The 27790-nt window shown below is 35.6% G+C and overlaps 1 protein-coding gene across 5 annotated transcripts in view; it reads right to left on the bottom strand.

Moving 5' to 3' along the window:
* Window positions 1-27790, bottom strand: part of ARMC2 (armadillo repeat containing 2) — a 62460-nt gene that overhangs the window by 31375 nt on the left and 3295 nt on the right. For 4 of the 5 annotated variants that reach the window (XM_083856603.1, XM_083856602.1, XM_083856604.1 and 1 more), the window contains 7 exons: window positions 27364-27436; window positions 25012-25159; window positions 23568-23778; window positions 11053-11117; window positions 7251-7343; window positions 4210-4388; window positions 2866-2968 (listed from right to left, as the gene is read on the bottom strand). In XM_083856603.1, the coding sequence (XP_083712729.1) occupies window positions 2866-2968; window positions 4210-4388; window positions 7251-7343; window positions 11053-11117; window positions 23568-23778; window positions 25012-25159; window positions 27364-27436 (872 nt within the window). Of the gene's footprint in view, window positions 1-2865; window positions 2969-4209; window positions 4389-7250; window positions 7344-11052; window positions 11118-23567; window positions 23779-25011; window positions 25160-27363; window positions 27437-27790 lie in introns of those variants that run through there. The other variant, XM_083856605.1, reaches the window with a different exon arrangement.

The raw sequence follows: 27790 nt of genomic DNA on the forward strand, positions 1-27790 counted from the left end.
TTATAGTTGATACAGTCCAGTCATTAAAGAGATTAACAACTGGAAAACACCCTCAGATTGAACTCTTACATTTCTAATAAGTGGGCTAGAAAAATTGGATATTTGGACTGAAACCAAGAAACAATTATTGATGAATAAGAGAATATTTAAGTCCTCCTAGACTTCAAGAAGCAGCGTAAGCTGTAAACACATAGCAGGAATCACTGAAATCCTCAGTCAAGATTTGCAGAAGTGATTGTGTGTGCCTGGAATTTTGTGTACTAATTCCCACTACTTTTTAAAAATTGAACGCCTTACAGCATCTCAAATGGAGCACTAAAAAGCACAGGGGCCTAATTCAACTCTCACATTTGAAATTTGTTCATAGCTTTTTTAGATTTACTTTTTGTGTAGGTAAAGTTGACCTAATGTTTTGTTTGTTGCATTTCAGATGTCAGACATACGAAATGTTAAAATTTACAGTTAACACAAGCCCAATGTATCTTCTGCAGTCAAACTGAGACATTCTGAATTTAGTGGGGTATCTTAAACAAATGAGTAAATCTAACCAACTTTATACTTTTGAATTTCTAGTAACTGATTCAAAGAGATATTTATTTCTGCTTCCTATGTTTCATTCAGTTCCAGTTGAATAAAAACATTTTCCTATATCATTAAACTGAAGAGATTTTAATTATTTTTTTCCTCAACTGAAGCTGAAAGTCTCCAAGTATATGTGTATATGAATGAAATATACACACTCTAGGCTCTTATCCAAACTCCCACTCTCACCAATTAAATCACTTGGGTTGTAGCAATGTGAGAACTCAGTTTCAGGTCCCTGCTCTGCACAGTATCAAACAGGGTCTTGGACAGTAGTTGTCTACTCTGGAATGAAGGATTAACTTACTTCTTCTACTGGAGCTGCTGTACTACACATAAATTGTTCAGAGGGACAGGAGGAAAAAGAAATTTAATCTATAACCCAGTGACTGCAACAGGAATCTGGGCAGCTGTGATAGGCCAGCATCATGTCTTCTTGCAAGACAAGGTGGGCCCAAAACACCGTGAGTGAATGAACAAATAAAATGACACCTACCAATGCTCTTTCCTTCACTAGTTTTTAAAATACAAAGAAGAGCAAGTGAAAGAAAAGTGAATGAGGATGGAAATGAGAGCAAAATGTGACTTGTTCAAATGCCGTCTATGATGCCGATCTCTACAAAACTGTACTATGCAAAGTCAACCCAGCTGTTCTGTTTCCTGTTGATGCCTGGGGAAGGCTGACCTGAAACAGAGACTGGACAGAGACAGAGAATAAAGTAGGTATTTATTAAAACACCTTTAAGGGTACATCTTGGGCAGGACAGGGCCCAACCAGTGCTACACCCAAGGTAGACTAAGACTGGTCACAAAATGACTAACCAGTCACGAGATCTTACATTTTTTATAAGTGTTGGTCCATTTGCATATTGGGATTTAATTGTCCAATTATAGCTTCAGGTTGTGAGGTCCCATCCTTTTTGTTCCTCCCTTTAGTCCACCATTGTTTATGCTGTTGGGCCTGAAAGTTGTCCTTGGTCTTCAGCAGGAAAAAGATTTGTTTTGTCTACCTACTCTGTGGACAGAGCTTACTAACACTTAATATGAGGCTCAGAACTACACCCCTAGGCAGCATAAAAACTGAAAAACATGAAAGCTAAAACTTAAGGCCATCACTGTGAGTCCTTTCGTCACCACTTGAAAGACCTGTCTTTATTTCTGACAGCAACTGTGTACTAAACTTTAGGACCATGAATACTCTCAACTAGTTAAGGAAATACACACACATACCTTCACCAAGGCACATGCTAGCAAGATCAAGGCCTACATTAATAAAACATAGTAAAGTTTTAATGAAAGGAATGACTATCAATCAATACTGAGTATCATTCACACGCTTTAATTTTCTTCATATTTCTCATATTTGCAAGGGGCCGGGGGTGGTGCATGACACAAACACTGTTACAACACAAAAGAGATCTTTGAGCCATTGCTGACAGTTCTCCAAAACTATTGGCTCAATGTGCAGCAGCAGCTTTAAAAAAATATTAAAAAGCCAATGACTATTCTCAAGATCCTCCCTGATGATGCCCAACACCACAGTCACAGTTATTTTGTTCCTATAAAATTTGGTGTAGACACAGCTTGAATTCTATAGACAGTTCTGTTCCATAAATATCAAGAAGGATCCACTGGAGTTTAAGAAGGTACAGAGAAGGACTAATAAAACAACTGAATGACAAAATATCTCTTTAAAGAGCTAAGAGGCTGAGATGCCTCACTCTTGAAAAGGAAAAGACAAAGATAAGTGATTAAGACCGCATTTTAAAAAATTCTGAAGGTGAAAGGTAAGCTGACTGTACAAACTCTTACAAACCCTCCAAAAATACATGCAGGGGGATAAAGAAAAATATATAGATTTAAAACAACACACAGAGAATTTCTGAAACTTGTTTTATGGCATGTTCTGTCTGTAGAGGCAGACAGAATCAGAAAATCCAAAAAAGCAAATTAATGAACAAAAGACATATAAACAGATAAAAAGGGATAAGGCAGGGATGCAACATCTAATGTCCCTAAAAGAATGTAACAGTTCTGGATGCTGGAGTAGCGCTGGGGAAACATATCACAGAAAACACACAGGATCCTCTGCTTCCCCAAACAGCATTCCCTGTACCCATCACTACTTAGACACAGAACACTGGACTAGGCAAACCATTAGTTTGACCTAGGCAGGCAATTTTTACTCTCCGACTAAGTTAATTCTGAAAATGTTTTTTCAAAGAAGAACAACTTAAACTGTTGAATTTCAACATCTAACTACAGACAAGAAAGAATACATACCCAATAATGTATCATTTTGAACGATGAAATCATTTTTTTTGTTCCTACAAATTTTAAATGCTAGCTTGCAAACACTAAGAAGATTTTTTCCATCTACTTTCATCTGCAAAGAAATTAAAAGACATAAATCACAACTAAAACCTGCATGCAAAAATGCACCATAACATTCTACAAGTTCAGACACCAGAACAAACTTGTATTCTTACAGAACTATTAAATTACAGCTGAAATCCTGACAATATATTAAACCAAACTGAAGATGTATGCAGAATTAAAGGAAACTGAAATACCTGAAACTCAGATATTTTAAACTCTATTTAGCAAACTGTTCTGGCTTTAAAATAACAGATAGTACATTAATAACTTGCAGGATTTTTTCACCAATTCTCTTACAAAGAAATTCTGTATGGAAATCAGTGATTTGGCATCTATGGCCCTACCACAAAGACCACCAGTACAACAGTACAAGTCATGATGAAATTTACTCTCAGCTATCAGAAAACAAGATCTGACGATAAGAGATCATGAAAGAGAAATAAAGGTAGTAAAAATACAATGACATCGCTCTTCCTTTCCTCTGCTCTTCAAGGGCACTTTCTTCTAGGTTCATGATTTTTAAAAGATTGCACAGAAAAATGTCTGTAAAGGAACCTTTTATTTTAATAAGCACCACAACATCTCAGCGGTATCTGAGTATATAACTGTATCTTCTGAATAAAATAACTTATCCTACCTTATAGGAGAACACATGACTCTCTCAACACACACACAAATTACTCAGATGCCTACAACACAGTGTTAGTGGGCATCCTTTCACCAGTGACTGTCCAGTGAACATGCTTTGTAAAACATGAACAAGAAGTTCTAAAGCACAAAATTTAATTGAGAGTTTTAACCAAAAATACTACAGCAAAAGATTATTTACATTCACTGATTTTCAAAAATTCCCCTCCATTTTGGTATTTTCAGAACAATGTCAAGATATTATTCAGAAATATTTCCATGTGTGCATTGAATAATTATTGGGGTTTTTAAATCCCTGCATGTGTATCCCAGTTTAGGACACTGTGTCTTTTCCATGCCCATACAATACTCCTGCCACCATACACCCACTATCCTATTTTGTGCCCCTCCTTCCTCCCCAATATGCAGTTTCTCTGCAGAAAATAGCTACAAGTGCTGATCTAGATGGATGGGAGACTAGTATCTCTGTGGCAGTAAACTGTACTTAGGAAAGGTTTAGTTTAGACACGGTTTACTAGTATGAAATAAAAAACTAAATGCAAGTTGTAATTCACGGCTTTGAGTTTTACATTCTACCAAAGAGTATTTCAAAACACTTACAGCCAGAATAATCTCTGCCAGCTTCAGGGAAAGTGGATCTGAATCAATGTCTACCAGTTTATATAATGTCTTCAGAAGGACATTTCTTCTTTTGAATCTTTTTCCAAGCATATTTCCTTCATCCAATGCTTGATAGAGCTTGGTACAAGCTAGACAAAGGTGTTCTATATTGTCTTCTCCTTGAAGGGTGTAGGATAGGAGACAAAAATAAAAAATATTTATCAGTGCCACTTTTATCCAGAGCATCCCAATACATAAAGAACAAAATAAAGAACAGGCTGCACAACAACAAAAATTAAGACACCAAATAAATGTCTTCACATGACAACGTGATACCCAGAAAAAATTTTATTCTTCTTTTTCACAGAAAGGAGACTCAAGCCAAGAAGACATTAAGCCAAAATAATGCTTACAGCTGAAATGAAACTCACCTTTGATGCTTAATAATCAGATTGGCCAAATGTTTACCAGGAAATTGTGTCTGTGAAAGCACTCTTTAAAGCACTCCACCAAACATGAGATGTGAAAAAGGGATAGTTAAGGAGCATTTTTCTTTCCATATATGTAACTTTATACATCAAACCTTGATGGGATTAAATAAAAGTGAATGTAAAAATTTGCTGGAACTCTTCAATGTAGAGGTGCAAGATATATTTGAATGGATTGTTGTCCTATTGACCAAAAAAAATGGTCTACTTCCTCACTCAAGTCCCTGAGACTGTTTAAAATACAAAAAAAAAAACCCAGTAAATTATTACAAAAAACTGCATCTCAATACAATGGAATCATTTACATGTTTATTTTACAGAGAAAATGAAAACTCTTGTCTATTTTTAAAATGGAACAGCGACATTTATAAAAAAATTTCTTACATTTACTCTTGTCTATAAGGTGACACTTAAAAAGCCCCACATAAATCAACCTGAATTGGCAGCATAAACTCTGCATTTACTCAGTGTGTACTTCACAGATGAAATAGATTTATATTCAAGGAGGCAAAGAACTTGTGATGATATATGTATGGACAAGAAATTACAACAAAAAATATGTCTGAGGCCCCAAACCTGTGGGCAGATTCAAGGACCAATCTCTCAGGCTGAGAAGTGCCCAGAAGCTCTCAGTTTGCAATCATCACACTCAAGGAACAGCAATGACTATTCCATTTCTATTCCCATCATGAATGAAAATTCAACAAAATATAGCAGGATTCTAAATACTCTGCTCCAGTAAGCTGTGAAACAGGAGTGGCAAGGAATCAAAACTGAAAGGTCCTACACGCCATTTCATCAAAATTAACAACAACAAAAATTATTCATCACTCCTCCCATGGGGCATTTTAAACCTTAACCTCCTGAGTATTGGAATGTAACAAAATTAATTATTTGTTCCTGTAGAAAAACAGACTTTGGGGTGGGTTTTTTTGTCATATTACAAAAAACTCAAGCACATCATATTCAGAAGAATTTCATCAATAAATAAGTTCCAGGTTAACTTCAGATTTGTTTTTGAATGGAGAGGTTTCCACAAATATTTTTGCATGAGGAAGGTGAAGAAAAAGGCTTCTCTATTAATATATGAAAAATTAAATGTCACCTAAGTTCATGTGCAGGGAATTAGCTTAAAGGTACGAAGCAAATGACTGCCCACAAAATAAAAAAAAAAATTAAATTACCAACAGACCCACTCAAAGCATTTCAATTATGGAATTCTAATATTAATTTTTATAAGAATTGTGCAGTAAATAGTCTAAAGAAAGCAATATATTAGACAGTTGCGGGAGGCAATAATGCAATTCAGTTACAATTTGTGTTAATATTCAAGAAGTAGCAAAACTCAGGTTTTAAGGTTTTTGTAGTACTACATTCAATCAGCTGGTGAGAAAGTATCAATAGATAATGTCATTTATTATTAGAAAAAATAAACCATAATAAGATTTTTTAAAAAACTGAAAAAACCCCAATACACTAACCAAATCAAGTAAACAGTGAGGAAAAGGGACATGAAAACTGATTTTCCTTAGCTACATTCCTGACAAGGGAAAGACATAATTAGATTTTACCTCTACATTTTATTTTGCTTACGAATAAAGAACATCTCACCGTGCAAAACCATAACTCAGTGGCTGACATTTGACAATCTTGGCATTAAGCAAGGAAAATGTGAAGTGACATAGCTGTTTTCAAATTTCTTTATCAATGTTTTCTGTACCCCAGTGACAGATGTGGGAATGAGAATCCTGTCTTTTTTAAACAATTACATATATTGGAAATTACTTAGCACTGTACAGTGTTTCATACTCATCAACATCTGCAAAACTATGCCAAAAAAAGTTCTAATTTTACTGTGCTATCACAAACACTGCTAAGATCCTGTAAAACAGAACTACTTGTAAAAACAAATCTCCTTTCTCTATTTCCACCATTCAAATAAATACAGTGTCTACAGAAGGCAATTGAACAACTTTTTCAATGAAAAATGGATCCAGAGTTTAATCTTTTAAGCTATACTTAATTCACTCAATTTTGCTTCAGTATTCTGAGTCATTTCACGCTTTTCTGGCACATCTAACACTTTAATCACAAACAAAAATTTTCATTAGGATTTTCTTAGTTTTTTAAAATTAATTGAGACCTTCAATACAGTCTATGGTTAAAGCAGTGAATCTGTGCAGTACATTATTCTTAAAATTATTAGTTCAACTCTGACTGCTAAGGTGGCAGAGCTACGTTGTCTAAAATAAGGTAATTTAATCAGACAAGAAAAGATCTTCTCTAAACCAGTTTTGGGTTTTTTTACAGGATCACAGAATGAGTAAAGTTGGAAATGACCTCTGAAAGTCATCTGGTAAAACCCTTGCGCTCAAGCAGGGCCACCAAGACTGCCCAGGCCAATTTTACACTGTGAAGTCACTGAACATATGAAAGTATAAAAGGTCACATACTCCAATTACTGTTATTATTTTGTAGTAAACACAAGTGAGTCCCATGCTTCCTGCAAGAAACAGTACAGAAAATACACCCTTTCAGAGCAGTGTTACCCACTTTTTTCCAGTTCATGCAGAATTGGTAGAATCTTTGTATGCCAAAAGAAATCTTCCTCTTCCCATTCATTTATTCTTGTTTCGTCCTTTAAGCCTTCAAAATACATTCAAAACAAAAGCACACATTCAGTGAAGGTTTCACTTTCTACAATAATAAATAGCTACAAATACCTTATTCATTAGTCAGAAAAAAATCTAAAAATGTCACGTTTTGCTATATTCTGCACTCTTCTCTGAATTCAAGCTTTTCTTTTTATTTACATGTTCTCAAAAAAAACCAAAACATTTCAAACAGAACTAGATGGATATGTGGTTTGATATGTAAAGCTGCACTATAAAGCTTTTGTTTGCTGACATTAATGTTTCATTTGATCACTGAATTGGAAGGTAATGACTACTTAAACATCAAAGTGTCCTACTATTTTTTAGCTCTGTGTTCACGTGACAGCTTATTATTTGTTTTTAAAAAATGCATACTACAGACAATCCTCAAGGATTGTAGAATTTTATCTAGTACACATGCATGATATTACACTAAGCTTGATTAACTGGACAAAAGTTGTGTTAGTTATTACGCCCCATTAGCAATTCTAACTACTTCATGCAATTAATTTTGCAAACTTCATGACTAAACTTTTATAAAATGTATATTTCTTTTCTGTTCTTTATTGCATTCAGCAGTTTTTCACATGGCAACCTGTGAAATGAATAGTAAACTATAGATATGTGAAAGATATTTTGCCCCCAAAAAACATGTCAGAAATCTTCAGGGCAACCAACTCCCACTGTCCTTGGCCATCCTCAGCCAAATATCCCTGTGACTGAGAAAAAGCTACTCTTCACTATCAGAAACCTTGTCCACTTCACAAAGAGAGTTTAGAAAAATATTTAAGCTTTTTTTTAATACTTGGCTTCAAAAAGAAAATACAAAAAAACCTGTATTGCAGATGTCAAGTCAAAAATTGGTAGACCTAAAAACCAGCGGACTAGAATTTTTCTGGAAACAAGACTGAGAGCATGGATCAGTTTTCAGATTTGACAAGGAAGATGGTGAAAACATGGTTTATTAAAAAATGGAATCCAGGATTCACTTTCACATGGATACAGGATCACTGGGAGTTATTCCAACCTGCTGAACATCCTTTACACCCCCACCTAGTATTTTGTGAAGCGCAAAATTCTGGCCTTGAGCATTGGGCCACTACAGATAGAGAACCAGAGTTTCTGCGGAACTCAAGATGTAAAGGATGCAACAGTTGCTTCCAAGGTGCACACGGGCAAGTGTATGGAGTTCAAGATTGGGTTAAGCTCTTTATCTTGCAGGCAAGCAAAGTTGTTATAAAGACAGGGTCTGGTTTGTTTTGTTGTTTTTGCTTTGAGTTTTTTAAACAGGGAAATAAAAGCCACACAACTCTACTCAGTAACATTAAGAGAGCCATTTAGACTGGATTATGCTCTTTTCTTTAAGTAATGGATTTGTCTGAAAATATCTCCTGTTCATTACTAGCTCTTGCATTTAAAGGACAATGTAAATTCTTAACACAAACATGAACAAAACCAAAGAATACTATACTACCTGAGAACACCAGTAACAAGAGTTTTGCATCACAAGAACAGTATCCCAGACCTTAAAACAGTCACTATCTACTGGTATTACTTGAAACAATAAAACAATTTTAAAACTTCCAATTTTAAAAGCTTGCTCTTTAGAAAATAATCCAAACTCTTTATTTTTGTCTATATTAACTATCTACCTACATCTTACACACAATCTATCAAATATAACTATTTCAAAAGATTATTAAAAATGCAGCTATTTCATAAGTAATACACTGTATTTGTTATATATATATTATATAAGTACATGCTATTATTATTATTATTGTTATTGTTATTGTTATTATTATTTTGCATACCACTTTTATTTTCTAGATCAAATGAGTTGACAATCTTATGTAAATTGATGAGTAGCCTAATTAATAAAACACTATGCAGTGTTTGCAATGAAGTGAAAATTCTGCTCTGGATAATGTAAAAGTACAGCTGAAATGAGAACACTAGAATAGTGTGCACTCTTCCTTCCTGCCACAAAACCCACATATTAACTCAATTATTCCTTTTATTTTCCATCTGCAGCTACCTCTCTTAAACTGGAAGACAGAACTAACTTTTTTAACTACACATATACTTAACTTCATTAGGTAAGAAATAGGAAACATCAGGCATGCATTTGCAGATAGAGCCAAACTTCTCACTTAAAAAAAAATTACCAAAGCCATTTAATTTTCAGTTCAGAATGAAAAGAACAGATGTTTTTATGTACTACTCTGTTTCACTTGTCTGATATTCATCAGAAGAATACAGCAAACTGAAAGTCATAATGGCATATTTTTTTAAAAAAGTATCTCTTATACCTAAGTAAAAAAGAAGATAATCAGCTTTTACTAAACAGTATTAATCCTAGCAATAAGAATGACCAGACAATACATGACTATAAAAAAAAGGAACCTTACTAAATTGTATGTGTCTCAGTCCTGGGAGATTTTTTTAAGCTGATGAAAAGTTAGGGTACTAGCTATATTTAAAATATTGCAGAAGCTGTCTAGAACTTTCTAATAGTGTAAACCACAATTCAACAGAAAAAATACTCAAGCAAAAAAAAGCAGCAAGTTCAAGTTGGTTGTCTCAGTTTTTCATAGGTCTTAACCGCTGCTTTGCATTCTGGTCAAAAAAAAAAAATCACTAATCAGTCTCCATTTATTGGTTGCTGTTTTTAGCATGTAAATACAAGAGCCTTAGCAACACTGAGCTTTCAAAAGCTGAGTACTGCCTGACTTATAATGTTTAGCCTTTTCACTGAATACTGAGTAGCCAGGAATAGATCAATATTAAAACAGTCTACCTCCTCTCTAAAATGTCAAAGCATAAACACAATTCATATCAGAAAATGGAAATAATTTGTAAATGAACATTCCACCCAGAATCCCACTGTAGAGAAGAAATTATGGAGAATTCCTAGTGCTATCCCACTCTTTACTGTGGGATTAAAGATGAAGAACACACAAACTAAGGAAGCTACATAATGTTAAGAAAAGTAGATGTAAAAAGCAACAATCCTAAAAACACTCTTTATATTTTCAGTAACACAAATAAAATGCTACAAACAAACTAAAAGGCCTATAAGCATACCAACTCGCATGACATGGTAAATACTCTCTGCTTCTCATAAGGAAATGAGAGCAGAGCACAGCCTTTGTCAGAATGATCTGGAATGACAGAATTTCTCAGTTCTAGAAAAATAGTAATAAAGCATAATAATAGCATAGTAGAAACTTCAAGTTTCCATACCAGACTCTCAAATATGGACTTCTGATGTATGAAATGTGTCAGCTATGAGGAAATATTATTAAAATCTGTTATGGAAAATCAGCAAAATGCATCCCTACACAGCAATCCAAAATCTGTTTCTTCAGATAATATAGGCTAGCATAATTTTATTAGTTTCTGTGCAACCATGACAGATTACAAAAAGTGATGGGCAAATAAAGTATTAATGGACTGGCAAATTCTTAAGCCTAGATATAGGAAAAGCAGGAGAGAAAATACCAACAGATTTGAAAAGTGAAGATCTCTTGAATATTGTTTCTCTTTACTAAGAACAGTAAGAAAACTCGATATTTCTAGAAAACCAAAACTATCGTTCAGTGAATAATAAAGAATAATATTGACAAATCACAAGAATTAGATTATTTCTATTTGACTGCATTCCACATTTTTTCAATGGAGACTGAAATTCCTTGTACCTTTTCTCTTCTGCCCTGAAGTCCTTGACTGTGATGACTTTTCGCCAGGCTCTTTCATCTGGTCACTAAAAGATACAGTATGGACACACAAAAGCATTATCAGAAAACTCTGCTCAAAATTCTTGTTCTTTCACATGCATTGAATTGTGCATATTAATAACTAATTGGAAAAGATGATGTCATTTTACTAAGTTAGTAAGTTAGCTGCTCATTAAGTTATATGTAAATACAACATCCTCTCGTACATATTACAGAAAGCTCCTTCAGAAATACTGACATATTCACACCACAAGAGGTCACCATTATGGAACACAAAAACTAAAGCATTTTTGCTTGCTCACTAAACTGAAAGATGAACCAAACTAAATTCAGAAAGAGATAATGTCTACTTCACCATCATTTACCATTAAATGAATATAAAACTCAACTATCTTAAATCTGTAAGTTCATTCATTCACAAGAATGATATTTTTTCCTGACAGGATTAACACTTTTAAAACGTTTAATGAGAAGACCTTTCAAAGAAACAAACAGTTGAGTAACCTTTCAAGTATATATTAGAATGTCTGTGTCTGCCAGTGAACTATTGCTAACTGCATAGTGGTCACTAGTTCTGTTAGTACAAGAAACAGGTATGTTGCCATTTCTATTGTTTTACAAAGTAATGCCATAATTCCTGATGATTTTGTGGTCAGTCTTTCTTTGGACAGAGGAAACTACTACATAAAACTATAAGAAATTTATTTATTTATTCTGTCTGCTTAGCTACACACTCAAACTGCACTGATCAAGAAATATACAACATGTACACTCTCGGCTATCAAACTGGAATCTTTCCTCCTGTACGAAAGAGGAAGGCCTTAATCTATGTTTTCTATTCTCACTGTATGTTTAATTTAACACTTCTTATTCCATTTAAAGTTCATGTACCAATATAACCTAATCTGAACTCCCTTCTAAAGATGACAGTAGTGTGTTAGCAATGTTATTTCAATTTTTTTAAAACCAGGTAACTTGGTTACTCTAAGGCTTAAAGCTAAACTGTTGTTTAAATAGTTTGCTGGATTGGTGCCTAAATCCTGTCTGTCAGTCCGGACAGAAGATGTAAGTCATCCTATCAACAGATGGAGACAGAATAAAAGACAAAGCTCTTGCAAGATCAGTTCCCTACGAAAGGGACTGGATAGCTCACTGTGATCAGTCAAAAATTTCCCAAGCAATCAAATTATAGAGGAACAGTTGCTTCATTAGAGCTAACAATGAATAATGCTTTATTTTTACAGCATGAGGATTTAAGTGCTCCAAAATCCAAATGCTTACACAAACTACTTTGAAATTATTTCAGCTCACATATAGCAATTTCTACTCCTCTGGGGATGAAATATTTTATAAAGAAAAAAGACAAGTGCTTGCATCTCTAAAATTGTCTGACATCTCTAAGAAAGAAGGGGTTTAGAGTGCACATTACAGACAGTTCACTGTACTGGTAGAAATAAAAATTTGATTCTATTTCTGTGAATGCCTTCTCCTACAAACTTTACAAGTCTCAAAAATGTTTCTACAAGTTTCAGCCAGCCCCAAAATCAAGACTACAACTTGAAGGAATACTGGATAAGCAAGAGAACAACTTCTGTCACCTTATGCTAAACATAGCTGTATTCAGAAATCAGTACCCTCAGAATTGTGTGTAGGCATGATGATACTACACGCCTATATGAATACGCATATTTGAATTCACTTTCCTCAGAGAAAGAGTTTTGTAACTATATCCTGTCTGTGCTTCTTCCCTGAAAATGTAAATCCAGGATGAATCCAAGAAACTCAACAAAGACAATCCTATGAGTTTTGTTGGAAGCAAAAGCAGATTAATATAAAAAGCCACTGAATCAAAGGATGAGTTAACTTACAAGATAGAAACACCACATGTACGAGATGCAGAGTAAGAGCACGCCAATTGTGCATGAAAAGAAGTGGGGTTGGAATCTATTGTTTTTTAAACACCAGTATTAACCAGTTTAGAGGCTTAAATTAGTAGGAAAGTAAATTGTTCTGTGAATACCAGCAATACAACCACCTGTGCTTTCAGGAAACATCCTTGTAAGTCATCCAAACTTTCACTATTTTCAGAAAATGAATACACTGAATACCTATATACATGGGAATTGTTGATGGGCAGGTGTATCTTTAGGGAATGAATACAATTAGGAATTCTGTGAGAGATTATAAAATCCCTTTATGTATCTTTACCACTCTGGCAACTTCATTTTAGTTGCACAGACTTTTGGTTCATTATCTTTATATTTTCATTTAGGATTAATAAATAGAAGTATATTATTAAGAACAATGCAGTTAAAATATAATCAACCTATTCTAAAAAATAAGTCATCTACTATTGAAGGGAACTGGCTTGTCAAGAGAGTGGTTGCCTTGGAAACAAAGTCAATTGGCAGAAATCTGATCATCTGATAAGGGGCTCATCAAGAAATCAACTGACAGAGGCTCTGATGATTTACAGAAGAAAAAAAACTTGGCAACTGGATCATTTTTATCCTTCCCGTATAAAAGAAATCACAGTAGCCTCAATGAAGAGCACTGCTTTCTTGAATGTACACAGAGTGTGAGGACTTCCAAAGGAAAGTGAGCCTGTACTGCAGTAGTGTGATGTGGTGGGTGGACCTTGGACAGATTCCAAGTGCCCAATCACACCACTCTTTTCACTCCCCTGCTCAGTAGGATCAAGGGTAGAAACAAGATGGAGAAAAACCCATGGGCCAAGACCAAAACAGTTTAATAAAGCAAAAGCAAAGGTCACTTGCAGAAGCAAAGAAAAACAAAATACTTATGCTCAACTTTCCACCAATAGGCAATGTCCAGCCATTTCCAAGGAAGTAGGGCTGGAGTGTGCATAGTTATTGCTCTGGGGGACAAGCCTCATAATAATAAATGCCACCTCACTTCCTTTGTCTTAGGTTTCATTGCTGAGCAGATATACATTATGGAATCCCTTTGGTCAGCCTTGTCCAGCTGTCCTGGTTATGTCCCCTCAAAAGACCTTGTCCACCCCGAGCCTACTGGTGACAGGTTTATATTGGAGAGACAGCGTTGATGCTGTGGAGTGCTGCTCAGCAGTAGCCAAAACGCTGGTGTGTTATTAACAATACCCTTCTAGCTACCAAGGCAAAGCACAGCACTGTGACGGCTGCTCCAGGGAAAATCAACTCCAACTCAGTCAGACCCAGTACGTGTTCACTATCTCCCCCTGGTGAAAGAATGGATAATTAAGGGAAAGCTGCATTTATTAAGAAATTCTGCACGTTTAGACATTTACTTGCTTGTTCTTGCCATAAACCTCTTGTTAATAGTAAATCTGCAAACTCTCACCTTTCCATGGTATTCCAGGGGAAACTACATTTCTACAAACTATATCCCAGAGGCAAAGAATTGAACTAATAATCTCCAAGGAAGCTGCACACAACAGCATGGTTTGAACCACAAATGTTAAAGTAAGATCCCAATGAAGGAACACTGTTTGGGCTCCTTCCTCCTACTGCACCTTAAATATCTGAGAATCTGGTTACCTCTTTACCTGTCAGAGTCTGGCAATGGGCCTGAATTTTGTCTCACACTGTCCCACAGATTTAGACCCTTAGCATCACCTCTGCTACAGTTTTGGCCCAAGAAAGGTGTTATTTTTCTTGACAGATGTCTGGGCACAGGACACAGATAAGCAGAGGTAGGAACATTCCCAGACACTACGTTGTGTTGTGGGTATTAAAAATAGGGAGATAATTAAAAAGTCTCATTGTATTAAAACAATCTATGACACTGCAGATAGCTACCAAGCCAAAGACTTATTAATTCCTTTGTTTAATTTTTATTAGTCATTAGCAGAGATGCATCACTGGTACCCCTGATTATTTAGTTACCAGTCAAGAGGGACACATGGCCTAATACTAACAAGTTAATGCTTTTCTACCCAATTGTATCCATCAAGCACCTGTGGTCAGCAAGGTAACAAAGTTCAACTAGAACAAAAAGAGAACATGACCATCTTTTCTGAATTGTCCAGCTTCAAGGCATTCCCTCTTGACATTACCCTCTCCTCACGGTAAGGATCCTGTAACATCCTACATCCTTACAGCTTTGGGAAGCAAAACTAGATAACAAAGTGGGACAAGAACAGAGAAATACAGTAACTGAGACAGTGTAATGAAGAATGAAGAATATATGGGCTACTTTTCAAAGAGAGGAGTAGGAATAAGGGGGAATGAGAAAAAGATGAGGACTGGGAATGGAAAACGTCGTAAGCCCCATAGTATCTCCTTCTGTAAGTGCCAAGGCCTCACACAACTTTGCTCATCCAGACGTTATGAGCCTTTCTTTCTGCACCCACGTAAACTGGATCTATGGACTCTCTCCTAAAGTAGAGGCAGGAACTGGGACTATCCCATGTAAACCAGAAGCTGAACAGATTCTTAAAAAGGCAGAGAGCTACTAACACATATACTGTGCATAGCGTGCCCTGAGTAAACACTGTAAGGAAGCCCTAGACTGTAGACACGATCTGATGTCTGGAAATAGATTTCTTTTCCATTTTTAAACATGCCCTTTTTATTAAGCCAAAGAACTCTAATTAAGAGCACATGATTTCTACACATCTATAACTGCACAGCCCTTTCTACATGTATAGAACCACCGTTCTTATCTTTAAGTTAATTCTTCAGAAGCAAATCTATGCTCCAGATAATTTGTTTAACCTGAGAGCCCTTTTATTTTGGTTTTTATTTTGTTACAGTAAATAAACCTTTTTTCTTCCATTTCCTCCTCACAGTCATTCAGTTTCTCCCCAATGTATTTTCCTTCATTCATCCCCTTCAGCTCCCACAAAATTTCTTTTTCTAGTTGATTTAAAACCCAAAAATGTGATTGAAATTTTTACAAATTTTATTTTGGATCCTTGATATATATCAGTATTTTCAGGTCTGCAAAAGTCTAGGAGAGCAACTTCTAACTTCTCACAAAGCTCTAAACACAGTCTAGGCACTGCAGTAGATGCAGACTGTTTATACATAAACACAAGCACTGAACATCTGATTTTACCAACATACATTGTGTGCGTTGGAAAGCCAGACATTATCCACACCCAAATATCAAGACATTTCACTAAGTGTTAGGAAGAACAGATTTCAAGCAATGTTAAGATCCTGGAGACCTGTTCAGGCAAGCCAGATGTATCAAAATGACTACCAGGCACAAAGGTGTTCTTACAGACTAGATCAGAGTTCAGTTCCCTTGATTGTAGATAATCCTTAAACAGACAGGCCATTTAGAATGAATGTTATTTGAGATTTTACTCACCTGTACTTTCAGGGTGTGACTACATATCTACACTGTAATCTGGGTTTTATTTTTACTGCTAGCACTGTCCAGGATGGCATGCCTTATATAATGATAAGGATCATTTGGCTATTTAAGCAGCTGAACGCTTTTCTTTCAATCCAAGATTCAGAATTCTATATAGATTACAAAGGGGAAAGCTGAAAGGAGGTGTTGTGGAAATATATACAACCCATAAATCCTTAAAAAGAACCATCACAGGCTAAATAGTTTTTTTCTGTTTTGAGTGCTTGCCATGGGCAAGAAGAAAGAGCTCTTGTCACACCATCCGTGATGGTGTCACAATGCACCCTCCCTCCATTGAAAGGGATTTCCTTGGCATAGAAAGATGTTGATAAGAACCCCTGTCAAGCCTTCTCCATGCTAAACAGTTCCAGCTCCCTCAGCCTTTCCTCGTACAAAGGATTCCTTCATATATTAGTAGCTGGATTCCCTCCAGCCATTTCATATCTCTACTGCACTGGGGAGGCTGCAGCTGGTCCCAGCAGCCCAGGTGTAGTGGAGGTTTTCAGGACACGAATAACAGGGTGCTAGATAATCTCACCTACTCTCTTTTCCACAAAAGATTGGGCCAGATGATCTTCTGAGGTCTCTCCCATTCTGAGCTGTTCTATGAACTTGGTGTACACCAGGACCTCCAGGTCTTTTTCTGCAAAGCTGCCTCCCAGCAGGATCACTCCCTGATAATGCAGGACTTCACATTTGTCTTTGTTAAACAGCATCACATTCCAGTCAAACCATTTCTCCAGCGTGCTGAGGCACCTCTGGACAACCCTCTGGTGTATCAGCCAATGGGCTGTTTATCTAATGACTGCCACTTAGCACTTTTTCTACATTATTCACAACTGTGGTCTCATGAACAGCCGATCAGATCTCATGGCAGCAGGAGTATTGTGGAGCACTGTGCAAAGATAAGTAAGACTCTAGACCAAGTTTATCAGGGCAAAGGCAAACTCAACAGCTTTGTCTCCAAAAGAACAATAGCGGCTCCAGGGAAAGTTAAAGGAGCTAATGGTGATCCTGGGAATTAGGATACTAAGGACAATGGAGCAAACCTTGTGTCAGCAGCAAGAGACAAAGTGGTACAAGGACCCCAAAACAAAGAGTCAGATGCAGAGCTGCAGCAAGTGAGAGAAAATGCAATGGATCGTCTCAGAGCAGGTTCATTTACACAATGCTTTTAGGAGCCACTGCTTCAGAATACAATCTCCTGCTATCATGATTCTTCCACTGTAAGTGTTTAGCGATCAAGAAACAAGAGTTCTAACTCTAAACCAAAATTACTGATGTTAACAAGAAGACATTGCTCTGTAGACTTTGAAAGGAAGTATAAACAACATCCCAGTATTTTTGCCAAAGCCACTAGTAGGAAGTGTTTTTAGCTTTTGGCAAAATGAGAAAAATTAGTATTTTGTTTTGTAATTTACTCCCACAGAAATTAATTTTTCCACATACCAATTAACATTTGCATTTCTCATTAATCCGTTTATTCCAATTTCATTATACTATCCAGACCTTTTACATTGCCAGAAGGCCATCAGAATTAGTTTCTGGTATTGTCTTTCATTAGTTGAATAGTAGGGAATTTGTTTTTGAGGGTTTTATTACAAACCAACTGATTTGTTCCTGACCCATAACTTAGCACTTGAAAAGCACTCTATCCTTTTAGACAAAGAATTGACCTTCACTGAGCCACTTAAGAGAATCTGTCTCTATTTTGCTCAGCTACCACAGATTCTTCCATTCTGTGATGTCATCTGAGGGACAAACAAGACAGATAAACACAACCTGGAAAAAAGCCTGAAAGAGAAAAAACACCAGTATAATAGCTCAATTTTTAAAGACTATTTTCCTTAAAAAAAAAAAAAAAAATGGAGACAAAATTACTTGCAGACAGCTAAAAGAGATATAAAATAAAGTATTAAGCCAATTACACACAACTTGAGTCAGTTTTATTTCTCAACCACAAAACTTTTCAAAAGCATGAAAATAATTCAAAAACTGGTAATATAAATGTCCTGAAATTATTTCAGGAACTGTAGAAGATTATAAGGAACACCATAAGAAGAGAAAAAAACAAAAGGAGTGAAAACTATAATCAAGTGTATAACTGATACCACTGATATGAGAAAAGATAACTAGTAGAAAGACAACATAATTTGCAAAAATATATTGACAAATAGACCAACTACACTCTGAGTCATCCTAAAGATGAGTAAATAACAATTCTGTAAACACAATCATGGGAATAGCTCATTTCTTATGAGAACTCCAGTGACAAAAAATACAGCATTTTTTTATTTATACAGGCTGTTGATGGAGAACCTCATGCATGTGTTAAAGAGTATGACTTACAAGAATAATCAAGGTTGATAAAAAACCTCTATCCTTATCCTTTTTATTCTTCACAGTCTTTGCATGTTCTGTCTAATATTAAAAATATTAACAGCATCTATTTGTGGCAGAGTATCTTTAGGTAACCAGAAAACTGACAGTCTAATTCTAACCACAAAAAAACACCTAGAACACTAGTCTAAATATATTTGAGCCTGAAAACCACACCCTCATCCATCTTCCTGACATGAATCTTGCAAAAGCATTGCATTTCTAAACAGAAAATAAATTAAAATCCATTGTTACTACAGGTCTACCTGGACTGAACTGGCATTCTTTCTTTCCCTTTGCGTGACACATTTACCCATTCCAGAACTGCAATTCAATCAGTATTAAGGACCCTCAAAACTTAGGTCTCCCAGATCTGGAGACCAATGACACTGGCCTGAAACTCAGTACTAGAGTGCAAAGACTCTATGAAGTACACAGTAAAAATGAGCCTAAACTCCACTCTCTTTTGTGAGCTAAGAGACCAGAGATAATAACAGTTACCTCTTACCCTTTTCTTTAGGAGTCTATAACAAGTTTTGAAAAAAAAAGAATTATTTTTTTCCCAGTGTTCTCTCAGTATCCCTTAACCTTATACCAGACCAGGCACCTTCTTGAAAGGTTGGTGTCACAATCTGGAAAACACTGTAGAAATCTCTACCTGTGAAGGATTTCCCACCACTCAATTGTTTCTTTCTGAAATCAGTGGTTCAAATAGCTAGTGGAACTGAGGCAGAAACAGATAAAGATTAATTGGGAGTAGATTAATTTCCTGTTTCCCTGTCTTTATGAGAATGCCAGAAGTTGTCAATATAAATAACAAAAAGAAAGAAAAAGAGAAAAATACTGAAAAAACTCTTGAGAATCAGCTACACCATACAACAAACCAATAGCCACACCATGTCACTCATTTCAAAAAAAATCATCCAGAGCAAAACAGAATGGGTGTTCCCCTCAGGAAAAGAAATCTCTCTCCTCTGTGGGAATCCTTTTCTTTGAAGAGAAAAAGAATGTATATTTTGACCACAGATGTGAAAATAGTTTAAGCAACCGGAGAGAAGTAATTTACAGTGGTCCCCTCCAACCTACACTATTCTATGAATATATGATTCATGTTATAATTTAATACTTTGCTTTTATCACTTTCTATTGAAATATTCCAAAACTCTAAAAAAGCACAAGAATGAGAAACTACTCTCATGGAAGAAGAATATATTTCAAGGATACTGTAAAACAGGCATTTAATAGAGAGCAATGATGAGAGAAAACAGGGCACAGTATATCTTCTTCACAGCACCTGCTAATCCTTCTTATCTCTTTATAAAACTCACTTATTAAAAAAAGAACAGGCCACTTGGGAATGAACTGTTTGCCTCCAAACTCTTCCTCACTCAAGGCACCTCTGCTTTTAAGAAGTCCTGGAATGACATCTAAGCTTTCAAAATATCGAGAAATTGGAGTAAGAAAAAAAAAAATCATCATCATCTTTTCTCACTAGGGAAACTGTTGCTCTTCATCAGCAAATCTGCCATCACTGTTGACACTTCTGTTGAAATACACGAACGCAGAAAACATTTTAGAAGTTTCACTTCTATAGCAATCACAATAGCAAGGCACAATGGTTCGAGGAAGATGTAAACAAAACTGAGCTTCCTTATGACTGCCAGAAATTGTTCCTAGCTTTCCTGAGGCAACACATCAATAAATTCAATCTGCTTCAATTAATATACCTATTCTATTACAACTAGATTGGTATTTGCAAAACAGAATTGCAAACAAAATGGCAAATAACTTTTCCCCTCAAAAGGTCCTTTTTTTCCTCCCCAGTACATTTCTAAGGCAATTGTGATTTCACTAGCACTGTTGATTCTCTTCTTCAGTCTTTGGGACAACAGAAGAATGTGAGATAGAAAGTGATCAAGTGTCTTGCTGGAACAGAATACCTCCCTTCTGTTCTCTTTACAATAAATATAATAGTATTAATGGCAGGAATCTGTCATGCTATTTTGCTACTGTTTCCTCGTTAGCAGAAAAATGGTTTCATTAGGGAAGTTATTTCAGAAAATGTATAGGAACTGTAGGGGAAAAGGAGTAGGAAGCCCCACACACCTTCTCCTGTATGAAGTGTACTATTTCTACAATCCTCTTGCTTAATTCCTGCAATGATTTTAAATCACTGTGATACAGAATTGAGGTTGACACCTGCTTCATGTAGAGAATAACAGGACACTAGGTAACAAAAGATTTCACATCCCTTTAAGCTTTCATCCTGGTACTCATGCAATGTACTTTAAATAGAAAATATCTTGTAACCCCATACAAGATGCCTCAAGTATTTATGACACAGAACCAGATACAATCTAATCTTACAATCATCTAATAAACATGATCTACTGAGAAAGAATGCCAAATCTCTCACTGCAATGACCCCTCTACGGTTCTGGAGCCCTTTACATAAAACTATCATGAAGACCAAACAACAAACTATATGGAAGGCTTGGTTTGTGGTACCTTTTGACTGCCTTGTCAGATGAAGAATGACATCTCTGAACTCACACAAGGACACAGAACAAGGTCTGCCTGACTTGTGTAGTATCATAAACAAACACTGGACCAATGTGCTCATTGGTACAAGTTTTAGCAAGCAGGTAGAATGTATGAGAGCAGCTGAGATTATCCAGTCACCCCATCACATGACGGCATGAGCTGCTTGCGCTGATATAGAGGAGAGACCTTTGTCTGCATTTTGCATTATTCTTGTGCATGTTGCAGCACTGCAGATCTATGTGGTGATTTAAGCCATATGAGCACCTAAATGGTATCAGGAAGCTTTGCTTAGGCAGCACTGGCAGCACAGGTCTGACTCAAGTACACAGAACACATCCACAACTCACAAGAGAAGTAAAAATGGGCCATTCAAAAATACAGATCTTGCATTCAACAGTGAAAGATAGAGCAATGTTATATCTCTCTTCCATTTTGGGAGAAAATGAGTCAGAACAATACTGGAAAGCAATTTTTGTATTATCTTAAGGCCAGTAATTTGAGATCTAATTTAACTGATATATGAGATTCATGATTGCAAAAAAGCACCAGTAACAAAAATGCAAAATCAAAAACTTGCAGAGCTCTTGTTCTTATAAAGAGAAGTGTACAATTTTGAACAGACAGGAAGCATGCCTAATGGGTTAGCTGTTCAATTATACATGCAAGTTTTAAAATTATGACAGAGAAGGAAGGTCATTCTTTTCAATTAGCAAAAGTATCAACCGACCCTTTCCTCTCAGAGGCACTTGGACACCATCAACTAAAATAGCAACCCAAATAGAAAGCAGAACTGAAAACAGCAAGATGGATACTCCTCAAAAGGAACTACCCATTTCCACTGCAACACTGAAGTACTTCTCACCATGCCTATATTAAATAAAATTCAAACTACAGTAATTGACGTAGTATGATAATCCAAATAGTCTTTATTTAAGAAGTTATTGGATCATTGATTTTAAAAGGAAAAAATTATATTGCAGTATTCTCCTTAGTGCTTTACTTTTCTTTTTTCATCTCTGCTTTTATTTTCTCATTCTTCCTCCACACTAATGGAGTCTTTTCTTTGCTAAAACAAGTCTTTATTCTTTTAGAATCTGTCTTTTTTTAAAATCCTGCTTAGAGTTTAATATAAGAGTGCTGTGATAGCTCTGTTATGTACCATTTGCTATAACAGTCTCAATGGACAACATTATCTTAAACTATTAAATGCTATCATCAAGTTAGTAAATGAAAGACCTTTCATTTTATAAAATTAAGAACATAATATTTAATATCAAAGGTGCTTAAGAATATCCAGGGAAATAGCTTTTCCCTAAGCATACAAACATGCTAGAAAGAAGATACCTACTGGCAAATACATATTTTTAAGAGTAAACAACTTTCACAAGAATGTGTTTTGAAAAGAATTCATTTTTCATTCTTTGTTGTTGATATTGCCAGATCTGTCAATGTTATTAGCACAAAACAGTTGTTCATTTGACTGCTAATGCAGCAACTGATACACTAACTACACATAGTGCCACAGGACTATTCCTCCCGTGTAAGAATTAAGAAAAGAAAAACATCTGAATCAAAAGAAAAACAAATTATTTGATAACGAATTAAAGAATGGATACGGTATTCCAGGTTCAGTAAAAACAGACAAAACCAGACTGTAGGCACGTGAGTCTCATTAATCTCTTACACATATTCAGTCATTAAAAAAAAAAAAAAAAAAAAAAAATTCCAAAATTCTGCTTCTATTGCCAAAGAGTTTAAGCCTGGTTTTGGTGTATGTTCACATATCAGAACTGAAAGCACAGCTCTATTCATCTGTCAAGCTAAGGGAAGATGGTATAGCACCTCAAAACAACAGGACTAAACTACAAAAGCAAGCACATCAAATTTAAACTTGAGGATTTTACATGCAGTGGTTAGAAGACTTAGTTTTGAAATGCTAATGATCAAACAAATCATATTGAACAAATTTCTACCAATAATATTTTACAAATTAGTCCTTTGAGTGTAGAAACCTCCTTAAAGAAGAAATACAATTTTTTCTAACAATCTAAACACAGTTTCATTTTAAAGCGTATGTAATGTTATCTTCAAATTCTGTTAATTTTAAGCATTTTGATACTTGCACAATTGAGTATCTAGGAAGAAAGTTGTATTGTAGATGCTTATTACCATACTTAACCAATGCTGACCTTTCTCCTTGCAGCTGAAGTGAAAATTTTCTTGGTGTCCTTTCCATAGAGTCTCCACTTCCTGATCTGCTGGTATGCTCATTACAAATTAATTGTCTACTCTCATCATTAAATGATGTGTACAACTTTTGTTCTGCTAAACAGGTATTATTACTTCTGTCAAGATTATTCATCATCATAGTTGACTCTTCAAAATCTAGCTTCACTTCATCTGAAATAGTCGAAGAGAACACATTTTGTTCAAGTGTTATTAATTACTGCTTGCCACGTTACATTATCAAAATTTGCTTGTATCAATTTAAAAGGTGAGAAAGCTTAGGGCAATTAAGAGTAAGGTAGTCAATGTCTTCTTATGAACAGTATTTCTTGAAGTGTTTTGGGGTTGTGTTTAAGGTTTTAATATTTCATCTTCTTTATTTCCCTTTTACGAAAGGGTGGATTGTACCTTGAGAAAAAAGTGATTATATTTCAGGACCTGAATATCACAAAGAAACTCGGAAAAAAGGTAGCTGTTAATCCTGTAGCTTCTGTATATACACAGTAAGAACCTCCACAAATAACACCCCTCACATAAACATCTGCATGATCCCAAAAGGGGAGAAGAGACCAAGGCAGGTTACAACTACACTAGCTTCTCAATTTCTTCAGTTAGTAACATCAACTTATTAAGACTACATGAAGGGGTACATTATATAAAAATATATTTATAGAATAAATACATAAAAATGAAGTAAAGTTTAGTACTTTTTATGTAATATTTATTTTGCAGTAAGGTAAAAAGTGAGATAAGTAGTTTATCATGTAAAATAACAATCCCAGAAAATGTAAGAACTGCCATTATTATAAATTAGTCTTCTGAAATAAAGACAGAGTCCCAGCACACTTCATTATGAGCCAACATGCAGGATGCCAAGATATCATTTTCCATCTTCAAGAAAATTACTTTTAAACCCCACATTTGGTGACCTTTATTAAGTCTCCATTAATGAAACTTTTAACAACAAATACAATGTAGTTGGAGGCCTGTCAAGATGTATCATTCCTTTTTATTCCTCCTTTTATGCTCAATAATCCATCAGGGAATCTCCTCAGATGATGGCATCTCATTATTTCTGCATGTCAGCATTTAATGTTAATTTTACTCACTGAAGACAACTTTCAGTAAAATTCCATTACTTGGAAGCCTATAGGAAGAAGAGGCACCTGAGCTGCTTTTAACTCACTTTCAGTAGCGCAAGCCAGCATCATTTTGGGAAACCACAGTTTCAAAACTGCCTTAAACCCATTTAAATACTTCCAGAATTCACACTGAAAGGACACACAGGTCCTTTAATGTATTAATAATTCATGTAATGAACAACATTAAAACCCATCATGCAGTTATTTTTCCAGCAAATAATATGTATCAAAACATTCTTATTCTCATCCAGAGAAACCACTTTACCAGAAAATAAATCTTTTGGAGAAGTTGTTCTAAATAAGCCTTTCCAAGCACTGCTGACTTTTCTAACCTCTGCAGCATCAACAGGAGGTGTTGGAAGGAAAACAGAAGAAGCTTCATTTTTTTTTTCAGAAATTATTAGTATTGGTTTCTGTGACAAAAACAAAGGAGACTTTTAACAAAAGCACAGATAATTTAATTTTCATTTAAGTAAAAATTAAATACAACAAAAAAAAGAAATGCACATAATTTCTAACAAAGGGCTAAGTTCAAAATAGAACAGAAGTTACACTGGCTTGCTCATTAAGAAATTTTCATATCCTGAATCTAATGATACCATTCCACTGAACAAACCAGATGTCTATATCATTATCACCACAGAAAGCCATTTAAAAGTCAACATTCAGGGAGGCAGAAAACAAAACCTAGCTTGAGTAGAACAACTCAAAATTATTTATTCCTCATAAATACTCATTTAACTACATCTGCAGCAAGCTTATTTATCAAAAGAAAATATTGTACCAATGACTATTACTAACAATTCTAGAGATACATCTATTCTTTGATTTGCTTTTGGGCATTAAAACAGTATTTCCAAAACTCCAAATATGTTCACATCATATGTACTTTCTATGACACTGAGACAAATCATGCAGATCCAGAAATGCAAAAGCCCTAGTTCTATCTCAGTATCTTGCATCTTAGAGGAGGTGAACAAGCCTCTGAGTCTCTAGTACCAAGCACTTGTTGTGCCCTTGCCCTACATAAAAGCACTGACCTCTAAAGTCAATACCAATTTCCTTAAAATAAAGAATCCACTACAAAGGCTCCAGCCAATCCTTCAGAGCTCTCCACAATATTAAGAAGCCAACAGCCAAGATTGACTACCCACAACCACTATGATTAATACAAGTTCTTAATTTACAGTGTACTAACTTATATCCATTGATAAAACAAAAAAAGCAGGTTTTGCATTGGTCAGTAGTTTTCTCTAATTTTTTTCTTCTCTCACACACAAAATAAATAAATTTTTAACACCAGTTCTTAAATCTAAATGTAGATATACTTAATCAAAATAGATGTATGCTCAGAATTTTTAAACTTAATTCATATAAATACATTACCTTATCCAAATAACTAAAGTATAAAATTTATTGGGTATTTCCCCTAATTTCCTAAAGAATGCTTTCCTAAAGAATTTCTTAAAGGTTACTGTCTGGAAAAAGCAATGTATCCAGCAAGTACATTTAATTGCTATAGCATGCTCTGTTATCTTGAGTACTAAATAAGCAGTCGTGACTTAATCTTGTGTTTGAAGACTAAATATAAAAAAAACTGTGAAAGAGGAGATACACTTTGAAAAACAATTCACAGCTTTCACAGAGGGAGAGATTCTTAAAGGACCTCTATCTGTTTTAAAATAAACTACAATCACAACATTTTCTAGAAATGTAAGCCAAACAGAAAGCAACCACCTAGTTACCTTCAAGTTACTGATCACAGAACCACAGAATAGATGAGGTTGGAAGGAATCCCTGGAAGTCCAAACCCCATATTCAACTACAGCCACCTAAACTCAGTTGCCCAGGACCAAGCCCAAGAAGCTTCTGAAGATCTCTGGGCAACCTGTGCCAAGGCCTTGTCACACTCACAGCTGGAAAACAGTTTCCTAAAGTTCAGAGGAAACCTCCTGTGTTTGTGCCCTCTGCCTCTGGTCCAGTCACTGCAAAGAGGCTGGCCTCATCCTCTTTGCACCTGCATTTCAGGTGTTTACATTCATGGATAAGATCCTCCCTTGGTCCCCTCCAGGCTGAACATTCTCATTTCTCCCTGTCCCTTCATCACCTTTGGGGCCACTCATCAGATTCTCTCCAGTAGCTCCATGTCTTTCTCGTACTGTGGAGCCCAGAACTGCCTACAGGGCTCCAGGTGTGGCCTTACCAGTGTTGAGTAGAGGGGAAGGATCATTTCCCTCAGCCTGCTGGCAACACTCCTTCTAATGCAGCCCCAGATACCATCAGCCACTTTCTTAACAGCAAAGGCACGTTGTTGGCTCATGTTCATGGATTTCATCTATTTTAGTAAACTTACACAAGAAAGCTGACTCAAGTACCCATCTTCCAATTCTTGTTAATGTCACTTCGAATCATAAAGCAGTACAGCAATATTTAAGTAGTTTAAATTATTTTCAGGTTTCTTTTGGGGAAAAAAATGACAAAACTGACTTTATAAGTCTCAGACTAATGTTACAAGCCTCCATTTTTCCCAAATGTCTTTAAACCATTTCTTTTCCTAACATTACCAAGACACATATTTTTGTATCAGTACTGCATGAGTTATTTCCAGAGTACTTACATGAGCCAGTGGGCTTAGATGAACACCAGAATGTGGTCTTGATTCAGACGATTCAGAACTGGATGTATTAAAACTAACAAAGAAATGAAACATAGTTAGAATAAAGCAGGCTCAGAGTTGTGTGATCAGCTGTTTCATTTAATTGCATGCCTCCTCCCTTTGCCACTGAATATGGAGAAAGGGAAGAAAAGTGACAACAGCAATTCATGCTAACAAAACTCCACCTAGAAGTAATTTTGAGGTAGCAAAAACTTTGTTTGAAAATGGTCATTTCAATATGAAGGGCCTAAAATTTTACAATATTTCAGAAGGCTCTGAAAAAAGACCTAGCACACAGGCTAAAGGAAACAAGCAAGCTTTCACACATTCTAGGAAAAAACTGAAGACTATCTCAATTAAAAGCATTCAATTGTGTCAAGAAAAGGCA

The sequence above is a fragment of the Zosterops lateralis genome, assembly GCF_965231275.1.
Source record: "Zosterops lateralis genome assembly, chromosome: 3".
In the NCBI taxonomy this organism is placed as follows: Eukaryota; Metazoa; Chordata; class Aves; order Passeriformes; family Zosteropidae; genus Zosterops; species Zosterops lateralis.